Here is a 25,998-nt window from a genome sequence, read left to right as displayed (position 1 = left end):
ACCAACAATAGTAATATCAAAAAATACTATATTTCTATCCCATATGGGGAATAGTGGCATAAATAGCTTAGCATAAATACCGAATTTAAAATTGTGGCCAGGCTAATACGGAAATTACACACTGTACTGAACAATCACTCAGTTTTTTCCTTGTTTGCAACACAAATTAATGACCTGGTATACAACATTTCTTGCAGTGATTGTGACTCATCTTACCAGAGTTCGACGCATTTTTCTTTTAATATTCGTGTTAATCAACATGTGGCCTCGGTTCATGTTTCTCGTTCAGCAGCATCAGAATTAGCCTTTCATGCCGTTAATGAAAAACATACGTTTTTATTTAACGAGGAAAAAATACTTCATGTCCAACGTAATTATACAAGACTATTAATGTCTATAAATTCTTGTATAAATTATACAAGAATATTAATTAAACAAGACTATACCAGAAACTGTAGAATTAAATTACATAAAAATTCTGTTAATGTTTGTCGGACATATCTGATATCTGATTCGTGGGCTTTTACATGCATGCGCGAAGACTAATAATCCATATTTAAGTTTCATGCGCAACACTATTCGGTAATTTTCATTCCTGTGATCATAACATACGGTTGAAAAGTGTTGTCAGCTTCAGGAAGAAAAATCGTTTTGCAATTTTTTCATTAAAATTCTTTTAATTAATTTTATTATTTTTAATTGTGTTAAATTAATTTTTAATTACAGTATTTTTCAATTATTTGTTACTCTAATGTAAGTTTTTTCGATTTTTTCATTTTAATTTCTGAAGAGTATCATACGGAAGTGTTCTACGTTCTATATTGAGGTAAACTTCTCTTATTATTTTACAAATATTGATATCAACGTAGAACGTATTGAGCATTACAGCTCTGGTTTATGCTATCTAATTTATTTTTTACACTCTTATTGACTATTTCATTCACTTCCTTTCCCTACCAGTATAACCTATCAATACACATATTTATGGAGGATTTTTTGAACAGCTTGGTGCAAAATTACGTTAAAAATAACACTAAGGTACTCGGCCTAAGTTTATCATATTTCTTTTCTAAAACATTGCCTTTAAAACAACATCGTTCCAAAGTTTTCTAGGGTCAATTTAATTCAAAAAATTTCAGGCATAAAACAACTAGCACTTGCCACATAACGTAATATCGTTAAACTTGTCTTAAAATCTCGATATTCTAATAAACAAAAATACCGTTCCCAGGTTAGGAAGCTTCGCGATAAATTAAAAAATTATCTACATGCTAACAATTGGTCTATATTGAAGACCTCCATAGATTTGCAATGGGAAGCATAGGCCTCAGACAGAAAAAACAGACATGTTAACAAATTACAAACATTATCGGGAGGGTCAAGACACGTTCCTACGAATTCTAACACACTGTCACAGGCTTGCGACCAAGTGCATACAAGTTGGCTGATGATCTCCCTGCATACAAACAACATGCTACCACAGAATACGTCAGCTAGTTTGCAAACACCTCCTCACCCAGATTCAACGAACTGACATATCAACAGGTTACAAATCTTTCCTTGTATATGCTATCGCAGGACCAGAATTTACTTTTATCCAAAGTATTAAATTAAAATTTACCACCTCGAAAACTACCTAACAACCAAAAGTGCTTGATGACTAATATAAAAGAAACGCGACTTCCTAAATTGAATACACATGACAGATAAAGGAGATACAGTGGTAATACTTGATAAACCTGATTATATTAACAAGTTAGAATCAGTTGTTTCAGATACCTCCACTTATCTTGAGGTAGACCCGGCACTATTTACAAATTTAGTCAATCAATACAATACAACGTTAACCACGTATCAAAAAAACAACTTCATTACTATGGCTCAGTTAGATTAGAGGAATTGAAGGCCAGAACATACAATATTCCTGCCCTTTTCGGTCAGGTAAAATTACACGAGACTGGATTTCCTATTCGGCCTATTGTTTCCTACAGAAACTCGGCATTTTCATCCTTGGCCACACATGTATATAGACAGGTGATACAATTTCGGATTAAGAACTACGATACATTATTTAATAACCTTAAGGACTGTAGACTTGGCAACAATGACAATTTATTCTCACTAGATGTTACCTCATTATACGGGCACATCCGTAGCCAGGTGGGAAGGAGCAGTAGTGCGTATCACATGCTTATTGATTAGACCGGGGTTCGAGCCCGTCACCACGAAATACGGAAGATGCGGAAAGGTCAGCGAATGACCACCGCATATCCCGGAGCAATATGGCCTTAGTTGCTAATGCTTCTAAAAACCAAAACAACAACAACAACAACCTCATTATATACGAATGTAAACGTTGAATACACATTAGATATTATTTCAGATATGTTAAATAATAACTCGATACTGATTAATTATACGAAACTTGCTACTGAGGAAATTTTTCACTTAATTAAACTGTTAGTTGAGGCCAACTATATCACCTTTCGAGACAAATTGTACAAACAAATTTTTGGTTTGCCAATGGGATTGAGCATGAGCAGCTTAATATCAAAGATCTATCTCTCATTGATTCAGCACATACATTTGATGCCTTTTTGACTCTGTATCACATATTATGGGAGGTATTTAGACGATGTTCTAGTTATTACTGATAGTAGTACTATCCAAGACATTTTACATCCGTTTAATAATATTCATTCTAGACTAAATTTACATTGGAAAGGGAGGATACGGATACAAAGTTATTAAATTTTCTAAATTTCATGCTTACTCGGGGACTCACATAAAATCCAATTTAACATCTATCGAAAACCTACAAACACTGGTATGCTTCTACATTACAATAGCTATCACCTGTTCACCTACAAAAGATCGATTATCTTTAATTAATTTCTAAATTGATTCAAATATTCAACGATGGAATCTGCTTGGGCTCAGAAATACAAACATTAACCAGCAGATTTTTAAACAGGGGTTACCCACTTGCTACAATAAACTGAATTAGGGTACAAGCTAAGGATAGGATACAAAATACTACACCAACCAACAATAGTAATATCAAAAAATACTTTATTTCTGTCCCATATGTGGAACAGTGGCACAATCAGCTTAACAGATTCTTTAAAGGTACCGAATTTAAAATTGTGGACAGGCCAATACAGAAATTACACACTATACTGAACAATCGCTCAGTCTTTACCTCGTTCGCAATACAAATTAATGACCTGGTATACAACTTTTCTTGCGGTGATTGCGACTTCTCTTAACAGGGTTCGATGTGTTTTCCTTTGAATATTCATGTTAATCAACATGCGGCCTCGGTTCGTGCTTCTCGTTCAGCAGCGTCAGAATTAGCCTTTCATGCCATTAATGAAAAACATACTTCTTTATTTAGCCTCGATTTCCCTAGGGCATATGGATTACCAATAAAATTAAATAATCTGCATGATAGTGAAGTGCCCCTACCCAATTGGCACCGTAGGCATTTGGGTGCCTACCATGACGGCCCAGCATATGAGGCAATGTTGGAAATTAAGGATAAATTGAAAGTGTCTGCAATTTTGCCCAAGGCATAAAAGGAGGGAATCTTATGCCCTGGAGAGAATGTGCAAAGCTCAAGGAGCAGAATTTTTCTGAGTGGCCTGTAGAATTTCTCTGAATGGTATGTGGAATTTTTCTGAACAGCAGGGTCTGCTGCTATATGGTTGAAATATTTCAATCTTAAATAGAGGATGAAAGAATATTTGCTAATAGTATCAAGGAAGTGGGTACATAGACTAATAGTTTAATGGCATATTTAAGGAAATGTAAAATTGATTTGCTTCTCCTCTGGCATGAAATAGCATGGAAATCAAAGTGGAAGTGGTGAAGGAGTACACAGGCAGTTGAGTTGTTGTTGTTGTTTAGATTTAGGAACTAAGGCCATATTGCTCCGGGGATATGCGGTGGTCATTACTGACCTTTCCACATCCGCCGTATTTGGTGGCTCACGGGTTCGAACCCCAGTCTAATCAAGAAGCGTGTGCTACGCACTGCTGCTCCTGCCTACGGAGATGCCTAGGCAGCTGAGTACATTAGTAACATTAGCATTAGCTGAGGCATATGATCCAAGAAAGCAAGCTTATACAGCATCAGGGAAAAAAATTATTATTATTTTATATTATTTTTTTTATTATTTATTTATTTATATATATATATATATATTTTGGGACTGGCCCACCTTCCCGTGGTGTGCACGAGTACCCAGAATCATCTGTCCAGGTGACTGATGATTCTGGGTAGCCAAGCGGTCAGACACAACAACAGAACACACAAACATACACTACTTATTTCTGGCCCTTCTACAGTGGTACGAGGCGGAGATGAACTGACGTTCTAGGTGCCGCCCATTACAAAAACACATGTCCACATCAGGGAAAAAAAAAAAACCGCCCTTCCCATTTCACCCATCCGTATGATATCTATTCTACAACTACTTCTCCTCAATTTCAGGTTATGCCCCCTCAGGTCTGTAATCTGAACAAGAGGAACAATACAATCGGCAGTGTCTGATCACACCATTCAAGACCATATACACCTCGATCAGATCACCTCACAGGTGCCTAGTCTCCAGATGTTGCAATTTGCAGAACATAAGCCCTTCTTTGTAAGAGCACCCCCTTTTATCCCTCACTAGTCTAGTTGCACTTCTCTGTATCCAGTCTAGCAACTCCACATTCTTCCTAAAATGAGGCCTCCAGACCTGTATGCAGTACTCAAGATGTGGCCTGACCATTGCCCTATACAAGGGGATAATTACCACCTTTTAACGGCTAGCAAAATTCCTGTATATCATTGACGAGACCCCGTGACCTGCTCTGGCAGCCTGTCTGCACAATTTCCCCAAGGTCTTTTTCATTCTCTACTACACTGATTGTAGTACCACACACTTTGTACATTTTTCTGCAGTTACTGCTACCCATAAGCAGTGATTTGAATTTGCCAATATTAAACTTCAGTTTCCACTTATCAGCCCATTTGCCCAACTTATCTAGAACCTATTACAGAAGCATACTGTCTTTACTCTTGTTAACAACCCTGCCACCTTTGTATAACTGCAAACTTCCACTTTAAACCTGATATACCTTCATCAGTATCATTAATAAATATACAAAAGAACAATAATGGGCCAAACACCGAGGGATTCAGTAATAACTGAAGTCCACGAAGAGCAGTGTCCACTGGTTACCACTTTCTCCTTTCTCCCACTCAACCATTCTTTTATTCATTGAAGCAACTTACCCTTAATGCCATTACTGCTCCAATTTATACATTAGTCTTTCATATGCCACAGTATCAAAAGCTTTCCTAATATCTAAGTATATGATATCAAAATTATTTCTTGCATCCAGTTCCTTTGTGACCACATCATAGTATCCAATCAAATTGATCAAACGGGACTTCCCCCTTAACAAATCTATGCTTAGTCTTAATTATTACTGCAGTCTTGTGTAGATGATCCTGCAATGCTTCTTTAACCAGCGACTCCATTATTTTCCCCGGAGCAGTTGTTGTTGTTATTCTGGTTTTTAGGAGCATTAGCAACTAAGGCCATATTGCTCCAGGGATATGCGGTGGTCATTCCCTGACCTTTCCGCATCCTCCGTATTTGGTGGTCACAGGTTCGAACCCCAGTCTAATCAAAAAGCGTGTGCTATGCACTGCCACTCCTGCCCACAGAGGCACCTTCCCCAGAGCAGAAGTTAAACTAACAGATCTCTAATTACTCACATCACCCTTTGATTCTTAGATTCCCCTTTGTGAATTTGAGATACATTTTCACATCTTCAGTTTGTGGGAACCGCTCCTCAGTTCAACGATGCTCTCATAATAATAGATACGATTTTGATTACTTTCTTTGCCGGCTCCTTTAATATAACTGGATAGAACCCATCCATCTCAGTTGCCTTTCATATGTTTAACTTCAACGATTTCTCCTCCACTTTGTTCTCAGTTATTAAAAATCATTTAGCCCCCTATTAGAGTTTAATAAGCTTCTGTTCTCCACTTCCCAAGAGAAATCCTCATGTGTAAACGTAGATTCAAAATACTACTCATTTAGCTTGTCAGCTATCTGAGCAGGATCATCAAGAGTCAAACCAACAATATCAAGTGGACCGATCTGATTCATCCCCTTCCTTCTAGAGTTTATATACGTAAAGAAGTCTGCTGATTTTGTTTGCACCAAAGATTTCTCGTAATCTTCCTTCACTTGCCTAACCCCCTTTGTGACTTGATTAAATCTACCATAGGCTTCTGTATCATCTGATAATTTATATGCATCCAATGCATTTTATTTCTCTGCCATGAGTCTCATTACTTCATATGACATCCATTTGGGCCTAAACCTCGAACAGCATTTCTTAGTTGGTATGAAAAGCCTAGTGCCTTCCAAGATTAATTCTTTGAATGCCTCCCATTTAGAATTTGATGTTGGTATCGTCATCAGTTGGTCAAACTGTACAGAATTTAAAAAATCTCTGACACGCCACTGTATTCACCTTTACTAAAGCAAAAACCCTTCCCTTTACTCAAAGTATTTAAATCTTTAAGTAAATCCCACATCAGTAAACTGTGATCACTGCCACCAGTGGTTCCTTCATCTGTGAATTCTTAACAATTGAATAATCATTGCTGATAATCAGTTCAAGATTACTACTCCCTGTGGTTGCCTCTCGAACATGCTGCTGTAGAAAACAATCTAGTTATTGTTGTTTGTTATTTGGTTTTCAGGAGCATTAGCAACTAAGGTCATATTGCTCCGGGGATATGCGATGGTCATTCCCTGACCTTTCCGCATCCTCAATCATTGAGTAAATCAACAAAAGTTTTGCTAGAGTGCGAGTGACCAACCCACAGGTTCCAGTCAATATCTAGGAAGTTAAAATCCCCCACTATATTTCACTGTACGCATCAGAGTAATTTGTCCTGTAACATACTCCTACGCTGATTTTTGCTTTTCCAGTGCTTATTTCACACCAAACTGACGCAAAATTGCACTGTCCAACAATGGCAACTGTATCGCTTCATTAAATTTTATATGTTTCTTAACTAACAGAATAACCCCCACCTCCCTTGCTGTTTATCCTTTCTGTACACATTGTGCTCCCTATTCTTTCTAATTCTGTACTCCTTATATCTGTTTGACACCATGTTTCTGGTATCCCAACAATATGTCTTGACCAGCACTTTGAATTTATCAAATTTATTTACCATACTCCTAGCATTGGTGTACATTCAAGTATACATGCACCTTAACCCATATATTTAATTTTTTTCACAATGACTCCCAGCAGTTCCTGAAATCCCCAGCAACTTGTTTTCCAGGCTGCTGCTGATTGCAATAGAAGAAGTGCAAGAATCGCTTCCATCTCTGTGTGAGGCTACTGCTAATCTATCAGTCTGTGAATCCCCGACCCCAAAGCAGTTTTCTGATCCATCTAACATTGCCTCGATAGCATTTGCAAATATTCTTGCACCCATTCTATTTAAGTGTATCCCATCCCTGTAGAAGCAATCCCTCCTGTTGAAAAGCACAGACCTTGTTGAAAAAAATTCTGTCCTATGGGCTTTGCACAATATGTCAAGGTCTGAATTGATTGATGTGGCTCTCATCATATACTCCCTCTTATTGTGTCTGGGCAGAATTGCAGACATTTTTAAATTTAACCCTAACTTGCAATTTTTTTTCAACATTAATCTGCACTTGTTAAGTAAGTCTGCAGATCTTCTACACTTAATGTCATTAGTACCGTGTGCAACAATATTACCTTTTTGTGCCCTTAAAAGATATCTGCTCTACAATGTCATCAACTTTTGCCCCTGGCAAGCACACCCAGTTCCTATTCTACCTATCCTTTTTGTACAATATATTAGCCAATTCTCTGACAATTGAGTCACAAAGACAGCAACTAGCTCCCGTGGATCCAGCACATTCTTCCCTGACGATTGATGCAGTTTTGCCTGATGCACAATAATGAGCTCTGGCATGGAGTTAGGCAGCTGAGAGCTTGATGGGCCCCTTATATTAATACCCATATTATATTATATTACTCCTTAAGTCCAGCTCTTGAGTGACCTTGTCAAAATAGCTAATCAGATAAGTTAAACCTGATTTTCTGTTTACAAAACCATGATGAATATCCTATAGAATTCCTTTTCTATCTAAACGATGCTGAATTCCCCCTGCCCCCCCCTGATCATTGTCTCCTTGATTTTCCCTACTACTGAAGTTAGACTGGCACCCGGTAATTTCCCACTTCACTTTTAGAACTGCACTTATGTGTAGGAGATACACTGGCACTTTTCCAATCAAATTTAATTACTCCTGAGTCTAGTCTCATAATTAGCCTCAATGGTCCAATGTGCTCACTTGTTGCTTCCCTGAAGCAACAAGTGAGCACATTGAGTGTGAATCTCCAGGTAATTCTCCAATGGGACAAAGACAACTTAGTTGATTTCAATCCTTTTAAAACTCAGTCCTGTCTTATATCTGGCAAAAAGGATTCTTCTGCTCCTATTCTCATCTTTGGTGGCAATCCAATTTCTAGGTAACATGATATATCTCTTTTGGGAATTACAATGACTTTTGGTCTCTCTTGGCACAAGCACATTACAAATATTGCTTCCTTTGCATCTAAAAAATTTGGTTTCCTCTTTCGCTCCTGCCTTTACTTTTCTTCCAAACAGCTGGATTCCATTCAGAAGAGGGCTGTTAGGTTAATTAATGACTCATCTCTAACAGAGTCTCTCCAGTCTGTGTTTCATAGACGTATTCTTTCTGCTGTATGATTCTTGCACAACTTCTATTAGAATAAGTAGCGACCTGGAGCGTAGGGTGTTGGGGTTTTCAGGGACGGGTGGCAGTCATCGTGGAACGGGTGGGTATATGGGATGTGTTAGGGTAACAAAGAATAGTTACGAATCAGAGACGTGGTGTCACACTGATATAAGGAATGCCGAACTGGAATTTGGGGAGTACAATGTGTACAGAAAGGATAGACAGAATAGGAAGGGAGGAGGTGTTATGCTGTTAATTAAGAAAAACATAAAATCAAAAGAAATGCATCCAGTTGATATAGATGAACAGTGCACTGTTGAGTCAGTTTGGTGTGACATAAGCACTGCGAAAGCAAAAATAAGAGTAGGAGTGTGTTATAGGCCTAATGACTCGAATGAGTACAATGAACAATTGTACAGAGAAATAGAGTGGGCTAGTAAATCGGAATGTCTTATAATGGGGGATTTCAACTTCCCAGATATTGACTGGAACTTGTGGGGGTTGGGCACTCACACACTAGTCAGACATTTGTGGATTTATTGGATGATTGCTTTCTGCAGCAGCATGTTCCAGAGGCAACCAGAGAAAGTAATTCTCTTGATCTGGTTATCAGCAGTGATCATTCATGTATTAGGAATTTGCAGATAAAAGAACCACTAGGTGGCAGTGATCACAGTGTACTGACGTGGGATTTACTTAAAGATTTAATTACCATCAGGGGTAAAGGAAAGGGTTTTTGCTTCCGTAAAGGCGAGTACAGTGGTCTCCGACAGTTTTTAAATTCTGTACAGTGGAATCAACTGATGATGTTACCAACAGTAAATTCTAAGTGGGAAGCATTCAAGGAATTAATCGTGGATGCTACTAAAAGATTCATACCTATTAAGAAATATTGTTCAAGGTTCAGGCCTAAATGGTTGTCAAATGAACTAATGAGACTCGTATGTGGTATGGGTGTTTAATGGCGCACAAGCTGCTGTGGCTATATTGCGCCTATTCATAGGTATGTTGAAAAGATAAAATAAATAATTAATGTGAAGACGGTTCAATCTCATTTCATGCCAGAAACTAATCAGAGTCGCTTATACATTCCTATTTGTTTCAAATAACAGAAAAGTTCATTAATATTGGCATTTTCACCAATGATATCATTTAATGTTATCCGTTCACGGAAATTAGCCAGAGAATGAAATATTGAAGCTCGATGTTGTTGATAATGTGGACAGTCAATCAAAATATGTTTGACTGTTAGATGCTCAGAGCACTGTGAACAAAGAGGAGGATCATCGCCTGTGAGTAGATGGAGGTGAGTCAGATGAGTATGTCCTATTCTAATCCGCGCGAGTTCCACTTCTTCTCGCCGAACTGTCTGAATGCATGAGTGCCAAAATTTTGGGTCCTGTTTTAACTGGAACAGTTTGTTATTTGTTTGTTTATGCCATAGCTCTGCCCATTGTGCATGATATGCTGTTTGAATTATAATGTTATAATCAGAAACCGGAATAAAGGCGGAGGTTAAGTCTACTGTTGATGGATTTTTAGCCGAAATATCAGCCAACTCGTTCCATTTGATGCCTGAATGTGCTGGAATCCAGCAAAAGTTCACTCGTTGCTGGCGATCTTCGATTTTCAACAGCAAATACTTGATTTGATTTAGTATACGGTGATCTTTATAAGAGAAATTCTGCATTGCTCTAATTGAGCTTAGAGAGTCGGTGTAAATTAAATATTTTGCAGATGGGTGAAGACTCAAATTTTCTAGAGCTAATTGAATTGCATATAATTCCGCTGAAAAGCTGCTGTACTCAGGTGGAAGAGAGGCTGATATGATAGCAGAGGGAAACACTGCTGCTGCTCCAACAGTTGAATGAGATTTGGAACCATCAGTATATATCGGTAAGAAGTCAAAACAGTTTTGAATATGGCTAGCATGGAGTTGTTGCACATTCAGAGTTGGTAGATGATTCTTTCCCCATTGGAGAAAATAATTATCACAGGCTGGGTGAGGAAATGGGGTCCATGGTGGGCAAGAATAATTCTTTCTGTGCTGCCTACTCTGGAGAGGAACATTCCAATTTTGTGCTATTTCAAGGAGCCGTAGGCCTGCTGGGCGTATTTTATTTGGTTTATTTCTATAGAGATTGTGAAATGATGGATTAAAGAGATATGGTTGGATGGGGTGTGGAGAACAGTTTCGTATTCTGACTGCATATTTAAGTAGTAACATTTTTCTGCGGAGGAAAAGAGGGGGGGCTCATGGGCTTCAATATATAGACTATAGGTTGGTGATGTCCTATAAGCACCAAGAGCAATCCTCAGTGCATTGTGTTGTACAGGATCCACTCTTTCGAGCAGAATCATACACTCTTTCGAGCAGAATCATAAACTGGGGCACCGTAATCTAACCGAGACCTAATCAGTGCTCTATATAAGAGCAGCAAAGTTGTACGATCTGCTCCCCAAGACTGGGCAGATAGAGCTCTAAGCATGTTCAGCTTTTTCAGACAGGTAGTACGTATTACTCTAATGTGCTCAAGGAAATTTAACTTGCTGTCTAATATTAATCCCAAGAATCTAATATTGTTGGTAATCGGGATGCTGGAATTTGATATCCGGAGTTCAGGGTCTGTATGTAATTTGCGTTGGTTACAAAAGTGGATAGCAACTGTTTTCTGATGGGAAAGCCGATATCCGTTGAACTCAGCCCATTTTTGAATTTTATTGAGGGATATTTGCAATTGGCGTTCAATAGATCTCATGTTCTGAGAGTGGCAAGAAATGGAGAGATCGTCAACATAAAGACAGGCTTCTACAGTATTTGGGAGTTCTTTGGAAATGGAATCAATTCTAATGGAAAATAGGGTTGCGCTCAAAACCGACCCCTGTTGTACTCCTTCTTCCTGCAAGAATGTAGAAGAAAGGGAGTTTTGGTATCGAACCTGGAAAGAGCGGATCTGGAGGAAGTTCCTAATGAATATAGGCAGGTTGCCTCGCAGACCAAGATTATGTAGGTTACTGAGAATGCCATATCGCCAGGTAGTATCGAATGCCTTTTCTATATCAATGGAGACCATGACAAGGTGTTCATTTTTCACAAAGGCATTGCGAATTTCAGATTCGGCCTTGATCATCAGATCTAGAGAGGACCTATTTTTGCGAAAGCCATGTTGACAATTACTCAATAGTTGTTCAGTTTCAATGATCCAGCTGAGTCAACTGTGGATCATTTTTTCAAGAATTTTACCAAGGCAACTTGACAGAGAGATTGGCCTGTAACTATTAGGACTGGAAGGATCTTTTCCAGGTTTCAAAAAGGGCAAAACTGTAGCATGGTGCCAAGATGTTGGATAAATATTTTCCAGGAAGATCCGGTTAAAGAAAACTAGCAGCATTTGTAAGTTTTGCTCATCGAGATGCTGCAGCATGACATAATATATGCTATCTGGCCCAGCTGCACTGTTTCTCGTTGTTTTTATGGCTTGTAAAAGTTCACAATATTCAAGGGGCTGATTATACGGAAGTGATAGTGAGGTTGTAAAGTTAATGGGCCTCTGTTCGGTGGAGGTCTTAATTTTTTGGAATTTCGGAGTGTAATTTGATACAGCAGAGACTTCGGCAAAGGTTTTACCCAAGGCATTCGCTATATCTAGAGGACCAGAGAGTTCTTGTCCATTGTATGAAAGAATTGGGGAAGGGATGATTGGAAACTTCCCAGAAAGCTGTCTAATTTTCTTCCATATTAATCTGGAGTCGGTATTTCTGTTGATAGTACATGCAAACCGAGTCCAAGAATCTTTCTTGGCTTGCCTGTGAATGAACCGCGCTTTTGCCCTTAGCTTCTTGTAGCTAATTAAATTAGCTGTTGTCGGAAATCGACGGAATAAGTTGAATGCTTTATTTTTTTCCTTCTTTGCTTTCGTGCACTCTTCGTTCCACCAGTAGTTGAAGTGCCATCGGGTTGGGGGGTTTGATAATGGAATTGAGTATTTTGCTGCAACTAAAAGACTGGATGTGATATAATCGGTTACTTTATCTATAGGTTGTAGCTGAATAGTTTCTTTAGCCAGAATGATTGCTGATTGAAATTTGGCCCATTTGGCTTTTAGAAAATTTCCATTTTCTGCAGGGTTGGTCTAATGGTAGTTGTGTAGTGAGCAGGTTACAGACAATTGGAAAATGGTCACGTCCCACTGGATCATCCATAGCGGACCACTGAATGACTGGAAACAGTATCGGAGAACAAATCGAGAGGTCAATTGCAGAGGTCTGTCCAGTAGGTAACTGTATATGGGTGTGTGTACCAGTATTAAGAATGGTAAGGTTTTGTTTATCTAGTAGAGTTTCAATCAGTCGGCCCTGTCTATCTAATTTAGAGGATCTCCATAAAGGGTGGTGGCCATTAAAATCCCCTAGCAAGCAGACTGGTGAGGGTAGCTGTACTAAAAGTTCTTCAATATCCTTGAAAGAGTAGGTATTGTTTGGTGGGAGATAGACTGAGACTAGTGTAAATGCAATCTCAGCAATCAGACGCACAGCAATGGCTTCAATTTTGGTTTGAAGAATGATTTGACTAGCAGGGATCTTTGAGTTAATCAAAATAGCTACACCACCACGAGCAGAGTCAGATGTATTCCGATCTCTTCGGTAGACTGAGTAGTTTTTTATAGAAACAGAGATTTTAGCAGTTAAATAGGTTTCCTGCAGACAGAAACCCACTGGAGAGTAGCGTCTAATTAAGTACTGAATGTCATCAATGTTGCATCTAAAGCCTCTACAATTCCACTGTAAAATATAAGGCATTATTTGAGTTTAGAAGAAGCTGTACCTGACGTGGCTGTCTTGTGGCGTTCTGGCTTTGGTTTATTTCTTTTTGGAAAGGTGGGGCGACCTGTGTCCATATCTTCTTCTTCTTCTTCTGCAAATATTTCAAGAATCGGATCTTCCTGTTTAGATGGGTACTCTTGATCCATTGATGTTTCCTGAATACTCTGTTTTGAAGTTGAACTGGGATTATTTAGTGTGGTAGCAATCATTGGCGAATGAGGAGATTTTGCTGGAATCGTAAGAGGCGTATTACTTGCTTGATATGAGTGCTTCTGGATATTGGACTGTTGCTGAGAAAGAACAGCTCGGGCCCAGTCGGAGATTGATATGTTGGATGGAACAGTAACATCAGTTTGCGTGGCTATTGTTTGATATTTTTTGCAATACTGGCATAGCTACGGTTAGATATACTGGGTGCAATTAATTTTCTTGCTTCCTGATAAGTAACTTTGTTTTCGACTTTATATTTTACAATTTTTTTCTCCATTTTCCACTTCTCACATGTTTTAGAGTAAGCAGGATGGTTACCCTTGCAATTAAGACAAGTCATTTCTTTTGCCGAACAGTCGTTTTGACTGTGATCAGAAGATCCACAGTTGGGACAAGCTGGGTTCCCTCTGCATGCCGTCTGAGAATGGCCATACTTTTGGCATTTGTAGCATCTCAGCGGATTAGGAATATAAGGACGAATGCGACAGAGTAGATATCCTGCTTTTACTGTTGAGGGTAGATTTGGACTGTTAAAGGTGAGAATGATACTTCTGGTGGGTGTGAGTATATTGTCCCTTTTAGTCATGACAGCAATTTTAGCTTTTGACAGCAATTACATTTTGTTCATTTAGCTCTTCTTTAATTTCTTCTTCTGTCACATTCAAAAGGTCCCAACTAGATATAACACCCTTAGATGTAGTTAGGGTTGCATGGGCAGTTACCTTTACTGGAATTTTTGCAAAGTTTGTCACTTTCAGGAGTTTTTCAGAATGCCTGCAGTTGACAGTTTCTACTAGTAAGTCCCCCCGATTGCAATCTCTTAACCATCTTGGGAGACCCTGCAATACTTTCCAAGTGTTTTTGGATAAGAAAGGGGGATAGCTTACTAAGAGGCTGTTCTGATAATGAATGCATTATTAAAAATGCAGGAAACTCGGTCGCAGAGGAAATGGTTTTTAACCTCTTTGCATGTGAAGAGTCATGTTCCTGTTCTGTGTCTAGCCGACTGCTTGTTGGTTGTAAAGAAGGAAACATATTTTGTTCCATTTTGGCTCCTTTTAGCCCCTGGCAGATGAACTTTTCTGCCAAGGTTACCGGCCCCGCCACGGGGAGGCAGGAGCAGTGCCTGGAGTGACCAAGCGAAATTAGTAGGAGTTAGTCTATTAAATATGAAAAATAAAGAAAGGTTACTTTCCTTCCTTGCTCTCTACCAGTACTTTTGATAAAAGAGCTACTAAATAAAAGGATTTCTCAACGAGAGGTACGTAAAAGAGAACGCAGAATTCACCAATGAAAAAGTCGCAGTGAAAGCACAAAGAGAAATCGCTCAGTCAATCGCTTGGCACCCGGGGCCAATGAGACTCGTAACAGAGAAGAAAAATGAATGGGATGCATACAAATTAACACGTGACACAGAAGCCTATGATAGCTACAAGTTGATCTGTAACCATGTTACAAAGGAGGTTAGGCAGGCGAAGGCAGATTACGAGAAATCCTTGGCAAAAGATGCTAAGAAAAACAGCAAGGATTTCTTTACTTATATAAACTCTAAAAGGAAGGGGATGAATCTGATTGGTCCACTTGACATCGATGGTTCGACTGTTGATGATCCTGCTCAGATAGCAAACAAACTGAATGAGTATTTTGCATCTACGTTCACACGTGAGGAATTATTAAGTTTGAAAATGGCAGAAGGTTATCAAATTGTAGCAGGATACTTAATGATTTTGTAATAACTGAGAGCAAAGTGGAAGAGAAACTGTTGAAGTTAAAAGTAAGAAAAGCACCTGGGGTGGATGGGATCTATCCAGTTATATTAAAGGAGGCGGCAAAGCAACTAAGCAAACCCTTAGCCATAATTATGAAAGCATCCTTGGACTCAGGGGAGGTTCCCACGGACTGGAGATGTGCAAATGTATCCCCAATTCACAAAGGGGGATCGAAGGGTGACACGAGTAATTACAGACCAGTTAGTTTAACTTCTGTTCTGGGTAAAATAATGGAGTCGCTGGTTAAAGATGCATTGCAGGATCATCTAGACAAGACTGCAGCAATAATTCAGACACAGCATGGGTTTGTTAAGGGAAAGTCTTGTCTGACAAATTTGATAGGATATTATGATGTGGTTACAAAGGAACTGGATGCAAAAAATAATTTTGATATGATATATTTGGATTTCAGGAAAGCTTTTGACACTGTTGCGCATGGAAGACTATTGTACAAATTGGAGCAGAATGGTATTAAGGGTAAGTTGCTACAATGGATAAAAGGATGGTTAAGTGGGAAAAGACAGAGGGTGGTAATCAATGGGTGCTGGTCTTCTTGGACTAATGTTATTAGTGGAGTCCCACAGGGTTCGGTGTTGGGTACACTGTTGTTTTGTATATTTATCAATGATATTGTGAAGGTATATCAGGCTTAGTATCGAAGTTTGCAGATGATACAAAGGTTGGCAGGGTTGTTAATATCCTGAAAGAGGCCTCTGAGGTCGGGAAAACTCATGTCTAAGAATATATAAATTCGTAAAGATTGTAAAGATTGTAGTCATATTAAATTTTAAATTTTATTCAATGGTCGGTGTATGAATTTATATATTCTTAGACAGGGTTGTTAATGACAGTAATGGCAGTGTGCTACTGCAACAGGATCTAGATAATTTGGGTAGATGGGCTAAGAAGTGGCAACTGAAGTTTAACCTTGACAAATGCAAAGTACTGCATATGGGTAGAAGTAACCCCAGAGAAACGTACCAACTGTGTGGTACTACACTTAAGGTGGTAGAAAATGAAAAAGACCTGGGAGTAATTGTGCAGGCAGATATGAAGTTCTCTGAGAGACAGACAGGCTGCCAGGGCAGGTCATGGGGTTTTGTCAATGATATATAGGAATTTTGCTAGCAGGGAAAAGAAGGTGATTATCCCTTTGTATAAGGCAATGGTCAGGCCACGCCTTGAGTACTGCATTCAGGTCTGGAGGCCTCATTTTAGGAAGGATGTAGATTTACTTGAGCGTGTATAGAGAAGGGCAACAAGATTGGTGAGGGCAATGAAGGGATCCTCTTATCAAGAGGGGCTAAAGTTCTCAAATTGCAGTGGCTGGAGACTAGGCACCTGCGCGGTGATCTAATTGAGGTGTATAAGGCTTTGAATGGGTTCAGAACACTGAATTCTGATGGGATCCTTCCACTTGTTCAGATTACGAACCTAAGGGGGCATAAATTCAAATTAAGAAAAGACAGATGTAGATTAGATGTGCGGAAATTTGCCTTTAGCCAGCGGGTGATTAATTGCTGGAACAAACTTCCATCTTTCGTTGTGGAAGTTGATAGGTTGAATAAATTTAAGGAGGAACTGGATAGGCATTTGGAGGGAATGGTGTGGTTTTTTTTTTTTTTTTTTGGCTGATGCTGCATAAGCTCATACATTTGCTTTCTTGCATCACATGCCACTACTACTACTACTACTACTACTACTACTACTTCTATTCCCGCTCTCTCTCTCTCTCTCTCTCTTTCAAAAGAATCCGAACACGTGCCGCCAACATCCATTTACTGTCCAACGTGTTTGGGATTTTCATTAAAAAAAATAAAAATATATCGCCGCCTTTCTCACTTTCATCAACCCCAGGTGCCTTATTGGCCTGTAGGCTCGCAAGTTTTTTCATTAAATACACATGTGAAATTTCAACATTATTAATTACATTTTTTCTAATTCTGCTCCCATATCTAATTGGCATAAAGGGTTTTTATCTGTAAATATCAATGCAAAGTAACTGTTGTGTTCATCTGCAACATCAGCTGGCATATTTGATACTATCCCACATCCATTACATAAATGTCCGATTTGGTTTGTCCTTCTCTTCTTTGCGTTTATATATGTGAAGAATTCCTTATCCCTCCCTCTTTGCTATCTTTGCCAATGATTTCTCATAATCTGCCTTTGCAAGCCTAACCTCTTCAGTGACATTATTACAGATCAGTTTGTAGCTGTTATAGGCTTCAGTACTTTTTATTGCTCTGTAATGTTTCCATGCAGTCTTTTATTGCTCAAGTAATCTGGCTACTCTTTTATTCATCCAACTCAGAATCTTCCTCGTGGAGTATTTTTTTAATGGTATATAAGCACTCAAGGGTTCTATGATTAATGTTTTAAAGGTATACTATAATTCAATTGTATTCACTCTCTGTGATATATCCAGCCAGTTAACAGAGGCCATGTAGCATCTTAGGCTGTCATAATTTCCTTTCCTGAAATTATAACCCATTCATTTACCTTTTAACTAATGCTCTCTCTCTCTCTCTCTCTTCATCATCCACTGTAGAACTCCATGATTACTTCCTGATTCTGCTTCTTGTACTGTCAACCCTATTATGTCATCTGGTTCATGGGTGAGGATCAGGTCTAGAGTATTCTTTTCACTGACAGGTTGATACAAATAACAACTAGATGTTATTTGTATCAACATCATCTAGTTGATACATCATCTAGTTGATTTAAAAATTGTCCCCCACGTGGAGTTTCCTTCCTATTTGTTCCAATCAATTAGAGGCAAATTAAAATCACTCATAATATGACCTTGATGCTTACTTGCCCATTCCATTTGCACGTAAAGGCTCTCATCATAGTCTTCACAATCACCTGGCAATTAGATTACTCCCACTCTCATTATACCTTTGCTTCCAACTGCCTCAACACCATACAGATTCTATACTAGCATGTGAAACGTCTGAATCTAGGAAAACTTTCGCAGCACTCAAGGCTGCTTTTGATAAGAAGCATGACTCACCACCACCACTTCCATCTTCCTTATTCTTCCTAAATATATTATGCATATCGTACTGAAACCCATCATCCCCTATCTTTGTGTGGCACCACGTTTCCATAAGCCCTATTATGCCAGTGTTACTTCTCGTAACCAGCAGTTCGAATTCACTCATTTTATAGACAACACTTCCGACATTACAATTAAGACTTAGTGTTCTTGTACAGTAATTACCCTGACACACACCTTAAAGTTATTTAAGTTCTCTTCCCTGGCATTAGCTGCATGCTCATTTGAAATGTTTCTGCCCTCAGAACATCTTGCTAATATATTCTTTGTGGTAAGAAACAAGAACTCTTCAGGTATGTGCAACTGTTACTTTGATTCTTCGTTACTTTGAAGTTAGATCTGATGGATGCATTGTCTTTGCTGGCTTCAGTTTTATTTGGACCAACTGATCTAGTGTTGATCTATTTCTTATGAATCCACATTGTACATTTTTTAGTAACTTACTGGTTTGCCAGATACCAGTTCAGTCTAGTTGATCATTTCCTCTAACAGTTTACCTAGTTCTTGCTTAGTTTATTCAAACTGCCCATCTCTACAAACACCAGATGGGAATTTGCACCAACAATTTGTACCACCCTGAATGCAACTTGCTGTTATGCTGGCAAATGATTCAGTAAGAATAACAGGAGTTATCCTTATGGTGGAAATATTGAATGCTAAAGCATTCAATATTTTGACCAGTAAGGATAACTCCTGTTATTCTTACTGGTTTATCCCTAACAGTTTGTTGAGATTGGGGACTGTACATATTTGCTGTTAACTGTTTGAATTTATCTCCATATGAGTCTACTGCCCATGTGTTTGTTAATAGTTGAAACAAAACTAATCAAAGCATCTTTCTTTGCTTTTCTTTTTATTTGGCAGAACTTGGCTTTGAGTTTTTTAGGAGTAATGAGATTACTACTAGTTGCGAATTTACAAAACTTTCAACAAAAATTCCAAAATCTATTGTTTTCCTGTTTACCATACATATATTCCTGATTCCACCAGTAACTGACGTGTTTCTGTTTTCCTGGAAAAAAGTTTTGGTATTACAGAGATAGCTTACAAATATAGTTAGAATTCATAGGAATTATCTATAGGCTGGGATTGAAGAATAGCATCTTTAAATTAAATGCAAGAGGCAAATTCATTCCGGTCTGCTCTGTGACATTTCCAAGTAATGTAATGCACTGGAAGTAAGTTTACCCATATTTGGAGGTTGCAGAGAACTGGTAAATAGTCACTATTTAGTGGGTCATTAAGAACTGATCACTCTGTATATGTGGTAAGAGAACAGACTGATAGATCTATGGTTGTTGTGGTTACTGTTGGTCAACAGGGTAAACTGATAAGAATCAAGGGATTCTATTAGCTTATCACTCTTGTTGATCAATGCAGATCCCCACAGCAGATGACAAGCATTGAAACCTTATGTAGTTGATATATTAGATTTTCTAGGTCATCTGAGGAGATTCCACCCCTTCCTCGCTGGCACCTCAATGATAGGAAACACTTTTGAATTTAAACAAGCTTCCTGCAATGATATGCTTGCTGGAGCTTTTGGATAAATAAAATTGGGTAAATTATCCTTTAAATTCCAAAAGCCTCTATAATTCAATTGAAGGATTCTTTCCATTATGTGCTTTCATGGATAGTTTTTGACTCTGACTGCTTTTTCGTTGTAGATTGTTTGTGGCAATCTATTTTTGTTTTTTTCATTTTCAGGAAAGAAATGGTGTTACGTGCATCTCATTGTTCACGTGGAATTCTAAATTCCATTCAGTCATCAATATTCATTCCGAAGGAGTGCAATAGTTATGGTTTGATGGTTTCCATCACTACTGATTTTGTTGTTTTTGGAGGAACGTCAGCTGGAATGGTAATTGGGGATATATCTGTCTTGGAATTAGAGAGCAGGGAACCACTTATTGAGATTATGTCTGAATACCTACTACTAAAAACTTTGAGCAACAGTGGCATACGTTGCTTTGACTGTTTTGATTATTTGTGTTGTTGCCTCTAAGTATGACACTTTGTTCTCCACTTGATGTTTCTGGATATTTTCCCCTTGCTTCCATAGTTCACACTTTTTGAAGAATGTTAAATGGTTATCCTTACAATTTGAGTCCGGGGTTAACATGCAATCAGATTAGTTGTGCTCCTTGGATCCACAATTAGTATATACTGCCTCACTTTGACATGCAGTTTGGGAATGGCCATATTTTTGAGACCTTCCATCTAATGGGGTGTGGGAGGTAAACTTAGACTGTTGAGTTAAAAGTAAGGATAATGTTCCTTGTCAGAACAACACTAACATTTTTTCACATCATGATACTCTTTGATTGGATGACTCTGTTTGTGTAAGACAATTTCCTCCTGTGATACGCAGTTAATAAATCCCATTCTGTTATTACTCATTTTAAGGAGTTTAGGATAACATGGGGAGTAACTTTTATTGAGTTTCTAGCAAAGGCTGTCAGCTTTAACAGCTTTACAGAATGTTGGGACTGAGTGGTCTCTACCAGATCACTACATGGAAGTTGCCTTACTGGTTTTAATGAACCTGCAGCAGACTCAATGCATTAATAAGTCTGCTGCAGGTTCACCAAGGAAGGCTGTAATCTCTTCTTCTGTGATTTAACTAATTGGGCTGAGAAGTCATTTTCAATATCAGGTGTTGAGTTTAATGGCTCGAAAAGAGGAAACATGTTATTATCCATCTTTGCTCCTTTCAGCTGCAGGAGAGTGGATTTCTTTTCCCAAGTTCATTGCAGTGCTAGAGTGAACAAGCAGTATAAAAGTTGCTATACTTTCAAAAAAAAAAAAAAAAAAAAAAAAAAAAAAAGGTGGTTTTCCTTTCTGAAACTTACAATTCATAAGAATATATTTACTATTAATTAATGAGAACAGATGAAAAATGTAAAAACTGAAAAGAACTGTAGCTTTGAGAAAATGATCTATAAATTGCTTAATCACTAAAAAGCGTGGCACTCAGGGCTGTCAGTATTATAAATAATGGATCAAAATTTACAAACTTTTAACGTAGGTTGATGGTTAGATGCAAAGAGCAGTAACTTTCCTGCACACAACTGCTATTCACATGAACCTCCCACAGTGATGTGTTATTTAAAGAAAATAGGTGATATCTAAGTTTACAAAAAGCCTATAAGGCATATAAACTCACAGAACATGTTCAATATGCAAAAAAGGGTTCATGTACTAAAGTAGACTGTCTGCAGAAAACATCATGAAGCAAATCCGATGTGCCACAGAAACTATCAGTTTGCAACATCTGTAGGGAGCTGTACAGCCTTGCATTCACTTACAGGAAAGCTGTGCATAACCCAATATCAGTAATCAACATGAATCATTGTTTTGAGTACTGTTCCTCCTGATGTTCATGGACTATAACAGTAACAGAAGGTGCTATGGAGTGACAAATGTCACTATAAAATGTTTCATCCAAAGGACATTTATAAAATGCCCAGGGTGTCTTCCTAATGGAAAGTACCACCTCAACCACAAAGCTTGGTGAAGGTGGTTTTAATGGTAGGGGCTGTTTCAGCTGGTTTACTTTTGTTCCACTGTGTGCAAAACCATAAAGTTTATGGTCTATCTATTTGAATGTTTATTTTATCGTAGTATAATGTGGCAGTACTATTGAAATGGAACTTGTCAGTAACAGCATTGCAATACTCCATTCCATGCGTAACTGGTGTGTAGACAATTACACCGAAAAGTTGGACTGGCCGAGTGTGGTCCAAACTGAAGCCACGTGGGACAAAAACAGACTTATTCCAAACTAATGTTACCTGCTTTGCAGGAGCAACGGAATCCAATTCTGGCCAACACCACTAGAAATTATTAGAGAGGATACCTAGGAGAATTCAGACTGTACTACGTCAAAAGTGGTCCTATTAAATATTTGAATTAAATGCCATTTTTACAACTACCCTTGTGTGTGTGTGTCTAAAAATTTTGGTCATATAGTGTACACTTAGTAATGAAAGTAATTATCACTTTACAAATTTGTTATATTCTAATAGAATGACGGTTGTTAAATAAAAGTTTTTAATTAATACTGACTTTTATAAAGTCTAGTAATAAAACCATTTGAGAATGTGTAAATTTTATATGTAAACATAACAGAGATATGTAACACAATTTGGTTAACATCAATTAAGAGTGAAATACTACCTTACCCTTAAAAGTAGGAAATCAGGTCGTACCATATCCAATAAATACTGTGTATCTGGAGCAACCATCCAATCTGCAATAGCACTGAAAAAACAGTTTACTAAACCTTTGAAAAAAAGCAACACATTTTAAAATTTATCTACTAATAGCATTTTGTAAGATGTGTGATTTTCTTTTCATATTATCCTAAATATTTTAGATCTCCCGAAACAAAAATTCAGAAAATTAATTCAACATGTTTATGAACACTAATCATGACACTCATTTACTTATGTTATGGGTATAGAGATCCTCTTTCACAGTAAACTGAGTCATTACTTCTCAGTAATGCATTACTTCTCTCTTTTAATATGCAAATGTTTATAGCTATAGCAATAACTTGACTTTGCCTATTGGACAATATAATGAAGACATTCTTTAATTAAATCCATTTCGTCTTTTAAATGTTTTATTTCATAGATTGAATTATATACTGATTTATTTTCTTAATTAAGCTGTACACAAAATAATAACTTTCAACAGTAATAGTGTATTATACCACTGACACTAAAACAGCATAATAATGTTTGAAGAATATATTTTGGCTGATGCTGCATAAGCTCGCTTTCTTGCATCAAATGCCTCTACTAATGCTAATATATATATATATATATATAAAGGGGAAGGAATATATATATACACACAACTGTAATATTATGTTACAATAAAAAGAAATGCATTTGGATCCAATTAGAATTACACACACGCACGCATTTGTATTTAATCTATTAAGAATAATTTGGATAAATGTAAAAGTTACGTCAGATCAGATTAATGCCATCAATAGTAGATTGAACATTAAATCAGCCTGTACATATACATGAAATCAGTCTATACATATATTTGAATAAAGATTGAAATAGTTGAAAAACTGAATCTTTCATAATAAAAAATAAAAAGGTAAAGCAAACATCGAAGGCAGCAAAAAGTATATTCCTCTACATGATGCTTGAAGTATAAAAATAAATTAGAATGAGGAATAAAAAAAAATAAAAATAATGCCAGCAGCATAGCAAGACAGAAGATGAAAATAGTCAAAATTAAACATAATGATCAAACTAACAGGGAGGGAAGAGAAAGATGGATTGATCTTTCGATCAACTCGCCTTTGCAACGATTTGTCTAGCGATTCCCTGACCATTACTGGCCTTGTGGTCGTTTGTTGAGATGAGGCATAATGGTCAGTCTATTTTTTGTTTATTTTTGTTTTATTTTATGATAGTTAGTTTACATCTCTGTTGGTGATATTTCATAAAAATTTAGACTTGGTGCCCGTCAGAGGGGGCGCGCTGATAAATTTATATTTAATTGGCATTCAAAATTTAATTGATTATTATTTTATTATTTTTGCATTTAGATTTTCTAAATTATCTTGGAGAGTTTCTACTGTAATATTTTTACTCTTGTTACCCTTCTCTTCCCTCCCTGTTAGTTTGATTGTTATGTTTAATTTTGACTATTTTCACTCTTCTGTCTTGCCATTCTGCTGGCATTATTTTTAATTTTTTTAATCCTCATTCTAATTTATATATGTGTGTGTGTGTGTATACAGTAAGCAGTGGTTATAGTGATCACGTTTGCAAATTGAATTTTCATTCTAATAAACAGAAATTCTAATAAGTGAAAATCGATGAATATTATCCACAGGCTATAAAAATAAAGATATAAAGCGGAAATTTACACTTTATTACCAATTAAATGATATGTGAAAATCAGAAGAATATTATCCACAGGTTAGCAAAATAAAAATAAATTTATATTTACATAAATAGCTTAATTAATATCTATCTACACATTAAAAAAGTTTTCCTCCTAGTGATATTTATTCAAGCCAATGGGAGAAGAGCGTGAAGCAATTATGTCCCTACAAATGCAATTAATTATTGACAACTGCTTCCATAACGTTCACCAACCTCATGCACATGACTCCTGTCTAACGTTTGATGTTCCATTGTAATGTTTTTTGTATATTAATGAATATTCTATATTTGTAAATATTTCAGTTAAATGTTTTAGTCCTGCTTTTCAGATACAACAATATTCCTCATGTTATAAATTTTTAGTAGTTTACATATATAGCTTATTATATATATATAGCATATATAATATTCCTCATGTATTATAGAACCCAAAGCAAAAGGCCTTTTCTTAAGTGACCTATGTAAATGCAGGTAAATAATTACATTCATATCGGCTGAAGTCCAGTATAGTATAGATTGACACTTTGATTAAAGTGAGGAAGACGGCGATAATTTTTTTATTTTATTTTTTAATGAAAATCCCAAACACATTGGACAGTAAATGGATGTTGGCAGCACCTGTTCGGACTGTTTTGAGAGAGAGAGAGAGAGAGAGAGAGAGAGAGAGAGAGAGAGAGAGAGAGAGAGAGAGAGAGAGAGAATTATAGAAGCCAATTCAGAAGAACAGTGCCAATGGAAGTATCTGTAGAAAACGCATACAGCAGAAAGAGTATGTCTATGAAACACACACTGGAGAGACTCTGTTAGGAATGAGTCATTAATTAACCTAACAGCCCTCTTCTGAATGGAATCTAGAAGCCTGAGAGAGGTTCTGGGGCACTGCCCCAGACGTGGGAACAATATTCCATGGTAGGGCAAATTTGGGATTTGTACAGAGTGAACAGCTGTTTGGAAGAAAAGTAAAGGCAAAAGCGAAAGAGGAAACCAAATTTTTTAGATGCAGAGGAAGCAATATTTGTAATGTGCTTGTCCCAATAGAGACCAAAAAGTCCCCAAAAGAGATATATCATGTTGCTAGAAATCAGATTGTCACCAAAGATGAGCATGGGAGCAGAAGAATCCTTTTTGCCAGATATAAGACAGGAATGAGTTTTAAAAGATTGAAATCAACTAAGTTGTCTTTGTCCCATTGGAGAATTACTGGAGATTGGCATTAAAGAAATTGGTAGTGGATATTTGAGAAGTTGAAGCTGATTGAGCAGGGCAAGGTTTCTCAAAATGGAAAGTGGAATGCAATGTGCTATCATCAGCAAAACTATGGATAGGATTTCTGGTCAATGAAAGAAGTTCATTAATATACAAGAGGAAATGAGTGGTGGAAAGATCTGAACCATC

General features: G+C 37.4%; 1 protein-coding gene across 1 annotated transcript in view; it reads right to left on the bottom strand.

Moving 5' to 3' along the window:
• Positions 1 to 25,998, bottom strand: part of shtd (anaphase promoting complex subunit 1) — a 989,031-nt gene that overhangs the window by 363,032 nt on the left and 600,001 nt on the right. The window contains exon 30 of the mRNA XM_090370159.1: positions 22,870 to 22,948. Within this exon, the coding sequence (XP_090226285.1) occupies positions 22,870 to 22,948 (79 nt within the window). The remainder of the gene's footprint in view (positions 1 to 22,869; positions 22,949 to 25,998) is intronic.

This window comes from Mastigoproctus giganteus, chromosome 3 (assembly GCF_048544385.1).
Source record: "Mastigoproctus giganteus isolate SK-2022 chromosome 3, ASM4854438v1, whole genome shotgun sequence".
NCBI lineage: Eukaryota > Metazoa > Arthropoda > Arachnida > Uropygi > Thelyphonidae > Mastigoproctus > Mastigoproctus giganteus.
Note: the sequence above shows the minus strand (reverse complement) of the source record. Positions and strands in the feature narration are given on the sequence as shown.